Here is an 11,099-nt window from a genome sequence, read left to right on the forward strand (position 1 = left end):
ATCCTGTTGATTGGGCAAAGAATGAAGATGTATGAAGGCGCAAAAATGTAATTTCTGCAAAATTAATATTTTAATTATTACCCTTCATTTAATCCGATGCTCGTTTAAATTAGAAATTGGGTTTCATGCACGAAAATTAGCTTTAATTTTAATGATTTAGGAGATTTTTAGGATAAAATAAGATTGTTTCTATACATCGAAATTTCTATATATCGAATTTTTTTCCGGCAATTTGCTACTTCGATATATGGAGGTCCGACTGTAACTAGGTATTCTACAAATAAACTAATGATAGACAAGTAAAATGAAAAATAAGCAATTTATCTAATTTATGCAGCGCATAAATGATATTTATGGAAACGTACCACAAAATCATTTGTTACAACAAGGATTACTAAAATGACACTCGGAATTACAAAGAACATTATTTCTAAAACCAAAACTGGCACCAACACGCTAAACAAGTTCTCTTCCTATGGCCCGGAATAACTCATAAATGCAGTAGGGGTGGAAGGTAAATACATTTGTCTTGCAAGATGTATGATATAGATTATTTTACATTTTAACGGGCTGCAAATCGTTATTCTATGATGTAACGAGTTAAACCATGAAATAACTAGGTATTCTATAAAATAACGGATTTCATACTTTAACGGTAACATATATATATATATATATATATATATATATATACAGGGTGTTCCAAAAGGTCGTTTACAAACTTAACATGCTGGTCTGTCATATCATGATGAACAAGATTTACATAGGAACATGTGTTCCCAAACGCAATGCTGGCGCACTACATGCACACAAAGTCAGACACTAACAGATGCACAACATGTCGCATATCTATTACAAAAAGACAGTTTTGCACAACATTTTAATTTTTAAGGAAAGCTTAAAGTAGTTGATAAAATTTCCGTCCCGTCAACTCTCATAATCACGTTACAACGACAACGCAGCGATCGGTGAAATCTTGTCCGAATGGATCGTTATTACGACGGTCGGTACTTTGTCGTTGCGACGCGTGTATGACAGCTAAAGGCAGCAAATTTCAACAACAGCTATAAGCCTTCCTCGAAAACTAAAATGTTGCGTAACGTCGTCTTTGTGTAATAAATATGCGACATGTTGTGCACATCCTTTAGTGTCTGACTTTGTGTGTATGTAGTGTGCCAGCATTGTATTTTCGAACTTATGTTACTATGTAAATCTTGTTCATCATGATATGACAGACCAGCATGTTAAGTTTGTAAACGACCTTTTGGGACACCCTGTATATATTATATATATATATATATATATATATATATATATATATATATATATATATATATATATATATATATATATATATATATATATATATATATATATTCATACCTGCCAACATTCAAAGAAAAAAATCCAGTAGATTTTTTCAATGTAGCGCAATATCGCTTATTTCCATGTTATTGAGGGGAAAATTAGGATTTTTTATTATCTCTTAAAGTACAATCATATGCAAGTTCCTTGAATCATATACACAAAGATTAATTAATGAAAATATTAAATGGAAGAATAAAAGTCAAAGTAATACTTTTTCAATGAATTCACTGGCGTTCGGGAGAAGTAAAACTTGGACATAGATAGATACATACATACATAACGCAGTTTTTAATAGTATAAGATGACTTACGCATTCGAGGACTTTGAGTATTCCGGAGGTGGTCTTCAGGTAGGAGGGGTCGAAGCGGATGCTGACGGCGGCGCCCTTCCCGCCCTGAGCGGGCGGGGGGCGGCACGCCGCCCGGCTGCTGCATGTAGGCGGCCGCCTGAGACATCGTGGCGGCCGCCTGCATCGTGTCCTGGAAACCTGGAGGCGGAGCCGCCATTTTGGAGACACCTGGGGGGAAGAAAGGATTATTATGGCGCGAAATGTGCCGAGTTGGCGTGAAAAACAAAATTTATCACTATAATTACGAGCAAATAATTGATGAATAATTTCATTGATTATGCCTATAAAGCAATTAATTGATGGGTGTAGTCTAGTTCTCATAATCGAATCACTCAATTGTTCAAGATCACTCTAGAGCTCGATTTTCATGAGTTCTCTATTATCATCTTTCGAGATCTCGACTATCGCATCTCGAGATCCCGATTGACTCAGCTCGAGTTCTCGATTGACACAGCTCGAGTTCTCGATTGACACAGTTCGAGTTCTCGATTTGAAACATCTCGAGATCTGGATTTAAAAAATCTCGAGATCTCGATTCAACAGGTCTAGAGGAGTCAACTACTCGAGTAATCGATTCAAAATATCTCGAGAAGTCGAGTATTCGATTCTAAAGATCTCGAGTTCTCTATTATCACATCTCGAGTTCTCGATTTGAAACATCTCGAGATCTCGATTTAAAAGATCTCGGGAAGTTAACTACTCGATTCAAAATATCTCGAGAAGTCAATGGCTCGAGTACTCGATTCCAAAGATCTCGAGTTCTCGATTTGAAACATCTCGAGATCTCGATTTAAAAGATCTCGGGGAAGTTAACTACTCGATTCAAAATATCTCGAGAAGTCAATGGCTCGAGTACTCGATTCCAAAGATCTCGAGTTCTCGATTATCACATCTCGAGATATATCTCGAGAAGGCAATGGCTCGAGTACTCGATTCCAAACATCTCGAGTTCTCGATTATGACATCTCGAGATCTCGATTTAAAACATCTCGAAATCTCGATTTAAAACATCTCGAAATCTCGATTCAAAAGATCTCGAGAAGTCAATGACTCGAGTGCTCGATTCCAAAGATCTCGAGAAGTCTATCGCTCAAGTACTCGATTTCAAAGATTTCGAGAAGTCAATGGCTCGAGTCCTCGATTTCAAAAAGATCTCGATTATCAATCACTCGATTATCAGAAGAATTCGATTCCCGAGATCTCGATTATCAAAAGATCTCGATTATATCCAACACTAGCAAGTACACCCAAACCTGTTTTTGTGCTGTCTTTTTTTTTTTGAGCAATCACGATTGCTTATTGCTTTCATTTGACTGTTTTTGGCGTGCTATCATTTTATTTTCCCACCGCCACCCTCCGCACCATCACCGTCGACCGGCTCCTCATGGTGCTGTTCCTATAGGGAAAGCCGTCTCCAGGTTGCATCCATGTCCTACACACACGCGTATACATACACAACTACACACACGCGCATACACACAAACACATACACAAACATACACACACCTACACAAACGCATACACACACGCATACATACATACAAACATATATACACACGCATACATACAGACACCCACACATACACACACACACATACACATAACTACCCACACATTCATAGCCTGCACACAGAAGCAAACACATATGCCTACACATACACCCTACACACAAACACGTACCCCCACACATACACACACAAAAACATACACACACAAACATACACATAACTACCCACACATTCATGCCTGCACACAGACGCAAACACATATGCCTGCACACACATACAAATCCCCCCCCCCACACAAACTCATACACACAACTACCCCGCACACTTATGCCAGCACACAGACACAAACACACATGCCTACACACATACACATACCCCCTACACACAAACACGTACCCCACACACACAAACACACACGCCTACATACACACTCATGATTGCGAAAAACATAATTTGAAATCAAGATGTCAAATCTCAAATTAATTAATTAATTTTTTTGTACGTATTTGTTTTTGTGCGATAAATGGCGAAACTAAATTGTAAATGTGCTTCATTGGCGCAACTATTTCTAAAACGAGTGCGAGTTAGTATCTTCAAGTGACGACAGGGGGCATCCCGGGGGGAAGCCACTGTGACCTCCCAAAAATAAAATACTACTTGGAATATGAAGATAAGCGAACTCAGCACCTCGACAATTTCCAACTTAAGTCAGCTTTCCAAGAGAATGTAAATATTCTTAAAGGGTCACAGTACCTTACAAATATTTTTTTTTAAATTTATATAAATTTTATATTTCTTTGAAACCATAACACGCATACTTATTTCGTAATCAATAATTCATTTTAAAAATTTAAAAATATCGCCTACTTTTTTTGAAAATTCAGAAAATTGAGGAAAATTTCAACTTTTTAAAATCCCTAAGGTTTTTTTATTTGTGCACTAATTTAAAAAATGTTTCTTGCTAAACGATCACTATAATCATCTTTAAAAATCGGTGCATTCATTTGCTTATGAGTTCATTTGAAAATTTTCTGTGATTAATTATGTAAAAAATCAAATTTTTGAGCAATCACGATTGCTTATTGCTTTCATTTGACTGTTTTTAACGTTCCTTTGATTTTTCCCACCAGCACCCTCCGCAGCATCACCCTCGACGGGCTCCTCACGATGCTGCACCATTAGCGAAAACCGTCTCCAGGTTTCGTCAATATCCTACACTTACACGCATACATACACGCACCTACACACATATACATATATACACCTACACACACATACATACACCTACACACATGCACAAACACATACACACACACCTACTTACTCACATACACACAACTACCGACACAGTCCTGCCTGCACACAGACACAAACACATAAGCCTACACACACATACACCCCACACACACCTACACACATACACACTACCCACACACTCATGTCTGCACACAGACACAAACACACATGCCTACACACACACACACACCACACACAAACACACACGCTTACATATACACACACTCGTGATTGCGAAAAACATAATTTGAATTCAAGATGTCAAAATTAAAATTAATTTTCCTTTTTTTTTAAAATTTGGTTTTTAAAGGTTTAACATGCTCTAAACATTAGAGTCATTTATAAAATACTTATCCCATGCACATTTTTGTCAAATATGTTGTCCTAATTGCAAAAAGTATTACTTTAAAGCTGTATCTTTAATAGCAAAAAATCCTTAGGGATTCTAATGACATGAAAACACACAAAAATACTATCATCGAGAAAAAGCAATTTAAAGTTTTTCTTTTGCGTAAGAACACATAGCGAGCATGGCCTAAAACCACGCATAACTTTTTGAATATTTGAACTAAGGCGATGAAACTTTTCTCCTGTGTTCAGAATAGTTTTTAGTTTTGAAATCTTTATCTTCTTTACTAATAATAAAGCTGAAAGTCTCTCTGTCCGGAGGATGTCTGGATGTCTGTAGGATGTCTGTGACGCGCATAGCGCCTAGACCGTTCGGCCGATTTTCATGAAATTTGGCACAAAGTTAGTTTGTAGCATGGGGGTGTGCACCTCGAAGCGATGTTTCGAAAATTCGATGTGGTTCTTTTTCTATTTCAATTTTAAGAAAAAAAAATATCATAAGATTTACGAGTAATTTACGAAATTATCATAACGTGGAACCGTAACATGGGCACAAGCCAATTGGCGAGATACGAAATGATCATAACGTGGAACCGTAAGATGGGTACAAGCCAACTGGCGAGAAGATTCACCATACATTATTTGTAAATATACAGGCGAACCAAAAGACCTTTTGATTTTTCTATTACGGGCAAAGTCGTGCGGGTATCACTAGTACTAATAATAAAGCTGAAAGTCTCTCTGTCCGGAGGATGTCTGTAGGATGTCTGCGACGCGCATAGCGCCTAGACCGTTCGGCCGATTTTCATGAAATTTGGCACAGAATTAGTTTGTATAATGGGGGTGAGCACCTCGAAGCGATTTTTCGAAAATTCGATTTTGTTCTTTTCTATTCAAATTTTAAGAACGTTTTCCCTAGCAAAATTACCAAGTTATCAAAACGTGGAACCGTAACATGGGTAAGCCAATTGGCGAGAAATTCATCATACATTATTTGTAAATATACAGGCGAACCAAAGGACCTTTTAATTTTCTACTACAAGCAAAGCCGTGCGGGTGTCACTAGTAAGCAATAAAATTGTTTTTGATCGTTTCATCATTTTTAAGGTACTGTAACCCCTTAAACTATCGATTCAGTTTGCACGGACTCCAGTTTCTTCCATCGATGCATCGTACAACAGAAAACAAAACTTTTCTTTCTCTCTCTTTCTTTTAGAAGTTCTACATTGGGGATCGGGGGAGGGGAAAACTTTCAGGGGTCAGATTTCCAACTTGCTAATGAAGAAACAGTTTTGTGGTTAATTGGGACATTAAAAAGCTAGCTCGCCCCCTTCCATTAGTGAATAGAAATCAAACCCGAGTCCTTCATCGAATTAAGTCGAAACCGTTAAGCGGTGACCCGCCAGGTCACCCTTCCACGATCCGCCATTTTGGGGACCATGAATAGTGTTCTTGTATGTGGAAAGAGAAGCATCTCACACAGAATGGGGTCGTTTCCAAAATTAAAAAAATAAATAAATAAAAGATAAATTAATTTGAATTTTGGCTTCGTGACTTCAAATTACGTTTTTCGCAATCACGACTGTGTGTATGTAGGCGTGTGTGTTTGTGTGTGTGAGGGGGGTATGTGTGTTTGTGTGTAGGGGGTATGTGTATGTGTGTGTAGGCATGTGTGTTTGTGTCTGTGGGGGGATGTGTATGTGTGTGTAGGCATATGTGTTTGTGTCTGTGTGCAGGCATGAATGTGTGGGTAGTGGTGTGTATGTGTGTGTATGTTTTTGTGTGTGTATGTGTAGGTGTCTGTATGTATGCGTGTGTGTATGTGTTTGTGTATGTGTGCAGGTGTGTGTAGGTGTATGTGTATGTATGCGTGTGTGTGTAGGACGTGGATGCAACCTGGAGACGGCTTTCGCTAGAGGAGCAGCAGCGTGAGGAGCCGGTCGACGGTGATGCTGCGGAGGGTAGCGGTGAGAAAAATCAAAGGAACGCCAAAAACAGTCAAGTGAGAACAATAAGCAATAGTGATTGCTCAATAAATAAAAGATAAATTAATTTGAATTTTGGCTTCTTGACTTCAAATTACGTTTTTCGCAATCACGAGTGTGTGTATCTATGTAGGGGAGTGTTTTTTGTGCCCAGGCATGAGTGTGTGTGTGTATAGGTATGTGTATGTATGCGTGTGTGTTTGTCTGTATGCTGACATGAGTGTGTGTGCGTGTGATTGTAGGTGTGTGTGTGTGTATGTATGCGTGTGTGTTTGTGTCTGTGTGCAGGCATGAGTGTGTGTGCATGTGTGTGTGTAGGTGTGTGCGTGTGTGTTTGTGTCTGTGTGCAGGCATGAGTGTGTGTAGGCGTATGTATGTGTAGGCGTATATATGTGTTTGTGTGTGTGTATGTATGCGCGTGTGTGTAGGATATGAACGCACCGGTTGACGGTGATGCTGCAGAGGGTGCAGGCGGGAAAATAAAATGATAGCACATCAAAACAGTCAAATGAAAGCAAAAAGCAATCGTCATTGCTCAAAAAAAAAAAAAAAAAAAATGAAAGAGCATGCTTAAAAACATAAGATCTGACCATTTTTTAAATAATTTGTTTAAGTTTAAAATTTTTAAAAAATGACTTAAATCGGTGCGCTTTCATTGCTTACGCTTCTGCCGATGACATCACAAATGATGAAATGCCATTCAGCGTTGCCATTCCCAGAGCAAAATATTTAATTCGCATCTTTACTCACGTGTATAAGCAAGCGTAGAGCGCAATTTTAATTCACTTCCTGATTATCATAACGTGGAAACGTGGTAGAAAGATGCGCCAAAGAGCATCATTTGTGACGTCATCAAGACCACGCCTTGTTTGAAAAATCGGATATTTTAAAAAATTAATTTAAAAAATAACTGTTGGGAAAATAAGAGTATTTTCTGAGTCCATGCTTTTTTTTTTTTTGAGCAATCACGATTGCTTATTGCTTTCATTTGACTGTTTTGATGTGCTATCACTTTATTTTCCCGCCTGCACCCCCTGCAGCATCACCGTCGACCGGCTACTCACGATGCTGCTCCTATAGCGAAAACCGTCTCCAGGCTGCATCCTACACACACACACGCATACATACGCAACTACACGCACGCACACACATACACACACACACATACACATTCACACACTCAAACACATACACACACACCACAACATACACACACACATATACACACAATTACCCACACATTCATGCCTGCACACAGACACAAACACATATGCCTACACACACATACACATACCCCCCCCCCCCCACACACACATTCGTACACCCAACTACCCACACATTTATGCCAGCACACAGACACAAACACACATGCCTACACACACATACACATACCCCTACACACAAACACACATCTCCCCACACAAACACACATGCTTACATACACACACTCGTGATTGCGAAAAGCATAATTTGAATTCAAGATGTGAAATTCAAATTCATTTTCTTTTACTTACTTTTTTTTTTTGCTTATTCTATCAATTTCAGTGACAAAAAGTACAACTTTTGGCTGAAGGGAACCAACCCCATTTTAAGGAATATGTGTGTGCAATGTCTCCCACATATGGTTCCCTTTTCCCTAAAAAAAAAAAAAAAAACTTTTTTAGCCTACTTTCCCAGTAAAATTCGAATAAAAAAGCATGAAAGAAGGCTTAATGCATCTTTAAAACATCGCTAAAAACAAAAAAAAAAGGCAAAAATAAATAGAATAATTATATCAATATCGGAAAATTAAGAATTGGAAAGTAAGGGGTTGAGATGGGGGAAATGTGTGGATTGGGCGAAAAAATCCTATGTCGTTTTGATACAATGCAATATTTTTTTTTTTTTGCTGTAGTGAAAAGTACGTCTGTTAATTTTAGAATTTGTTTTGCTTTATGTTCGGGAATGAATTCGCCGAACTCTATCCGGTCAAGAAATCCGAAAGGAATTTTAATTAACTGCTGAGGAACAGATACATCCTCACATAAATAATAGCCGATGATCGAGTAACCCGCGTACTTCAACAACGAAACTCGCGACACGGCATGATCATTTGATGATACAGTGAAGCACCCTTTATGCGTTTTTGAAGGGACAGTATGAAAAAAGCGTACAAATGGAAAAAAAAAAAACCTATAATAGGTGTAGGTTAATGTGTGTTAGACTTTGCAGGGACCAGTTTAAAAAACGTACAATTGATAGAAACGTATAAAAGAGAAACGTATAAACGGTGCTTAAAGTATGTTTTGGTCATGTTTAACATGCGGGGAAAGGCTTTATTGTGACAAGGCTGAACTGGATTCGGTAACTTATTGTTTTACTGGTAAGACTCATTTCAGGGGAATGAAGAAATGAAGAAGAGGTCAACAAACGAGCGCTACCGACTGGAGTTAAGGGTTCATCCAACGGAGTAAGGGTTAAACTTTCAACAATCAAACTATCACCAAGCAAGCAATCGCTTCGATAGAATGTAGAGTTTTAATATAGATACAGTGAAACCTGTGTAAGTTGACTACTTGCGGTGCAGTACTTTGGCAGTCAACTTAGACAGGTGGTCAACTTATAAAGGGGGCAATGATTTTTTTTTTGTCATTTCTTGCATTATGTATTCATTTTTTGACTAATTGACGCTTACTCTTTCCGTTCAACGCACTTTCATTGTTTAACATTACTTTGAAACAATAATTTAAAATGTTATTCAAATATTTTTGGAGGTTATTTTCTTAGAATGGCGTATAATGTGTCATGCAAATTTAAAATTTCAGTAAATTGATCAAAAAAAAAAAAATCCATGTTTATAAAAAGTTATTTGATATTAATAGTTCCTAAAAATTCATAGCTAATCAAAAATAACAAATTTTTTGCTTATTTTTTTTTCTCATATACATTTATAACCATGATAACCACTTTTCAACAAAACAACTCCTTATTGAAGTTTGGCGCACTTATTAGACACGAGTTTTGGAAATTCCATATGAGTCAGTTAATTTTCTCTAGATTTCTCCCCTTTTCAGTTAATTTTGATATTTCATACTTTTTATCAATCTCAAGTTGAGCTAACTTTCTTTTCGAAACCATTTTATGTAAAACTACAACACAAAGAGCAACAAGCTGGACTCTCATAGTTCTAAAAGGCAGTTGAAAATGAAAATATCCTATTTCTTAATCCCTTGCACCAGAAATACTGCAATGCAAGTAACTTTTACTCTAGCACAATTCCAGTGTTGCCACAAAGTACTGCAACTGAAAAAAAAAAGTACTTTGTACTTTTCTACTGCCACATGTTTTCATTGAACAGAGAGTACAAAAGGTAACCTCAAATAGAACAACAAAAGAAAAACAAGTTCGGAGAATAAAGAGCAGCATAAGCTTTATTCTGCTGTTTTATTTAGTTGGTAAAATGCTGGTCTGGCATCAAAAATATTCTTGGAAAGCTATAAAAAAAAATTGCTAAATTAAGTTTTAAAAAATAAACCAACTGGTCAATTTACAAAGAGTTTTCTACAATACTCCAAACCAAATTTGCGGTACATTAGTGATCAAGATAGACAGGTGGTCAAGATAGAAAGGTGGTCAAGATAGAAAGGTGGTCAAGATAGAAAGGTGGTCAAGTTACAGATGTTTTCCTTCATTATACAAGATAGGACTAATTCCGTTCCTGACAAAAGCGGTCAACATAGACAGGTGGTCAACTTACAAAGGTGGTCAACTTACAAAGGTAGTCAACTTTACAGGTTTTACTGTATTTATATTTTATTGTTTTCTAACCCGCGAAATTCAATTGAACGTTTGGTATTTTTTGTGTTGGTATTTTTTGTCGGGTTTACTTTTAAAATTTTTCTTTTTAAGGTTAATTTTTGTTTATCTCTGTCTGTTTCATAATTGAAAGTTACTAATATTGGGCTGAGTGATTTGTTATCGAAATGGTTCATTCTCCCAGAAGCTACGAGACATCGCAATGCTCCCGTTCGGAACAAAGGCAAGAGAAATCTGTAAATCTGTTTTCTTTGCAAGTGCATGCTTATGGCAGAAAAGCTGCGGACAAGGGAGCAATATCGTTTATGTTTCGTTTACTCAATCCATTGTTACGGGTGTGACATTTTTACGCATGTCGACGGAATTCACTTAATTGGAACACCGGTTCTTCGGACCAGCCGCTTATTCGGACAAAATACTGAGAAACCGAAACAAAAGCCGTTACATAAG

General features: G+C 37.4%; 1 protein-coding gene across 1 annotated transcript in view; it reads right to left on the minus strand.

Annotated features, from left to right (window-relative positions):
* LOC129232420 (MARVEL domain-containing protein 1-like) overlaps positions 1–3,103 on the minus strand; it is a 38,232-nt gene extending 35,129 nt beyond the window's left edge. The window contains exons 1-2 of the mRNA XM_054866565.1: positions 3,086–3,103; positions 1,679–1,885 (exon numbers count right to left, since the gene is read on the minus strand). Of these exons, the coding sequence (XP_054722540.1) occupies positions 1,679–1,885; positions 3,086–3,103 (225 nt within the window). The remainder of the gene's footprint in view (positions 1–1,678; positions 1,886–3,085) is intronic.
* Positions 3,104–11,099: the final 7,996 nt, after the last annotated feature.

The sequence above is a fragment of the Uloborus diversus genome, unplaced genomic scaffold (genome assembly GCF_026930045.1).
Source record: "Uloborus diversus isolate 005 unplaced genomic scaffold, Udiv.v.3.1 scaffold_12, whole genome shotgun sequence".
Classification (NCBI taxonomy): Eukaryota; Metazoa; Arthropoda; class Arachnida; order Araneae; family Uloboridae; genus Uloborus; species Uloborus diversus.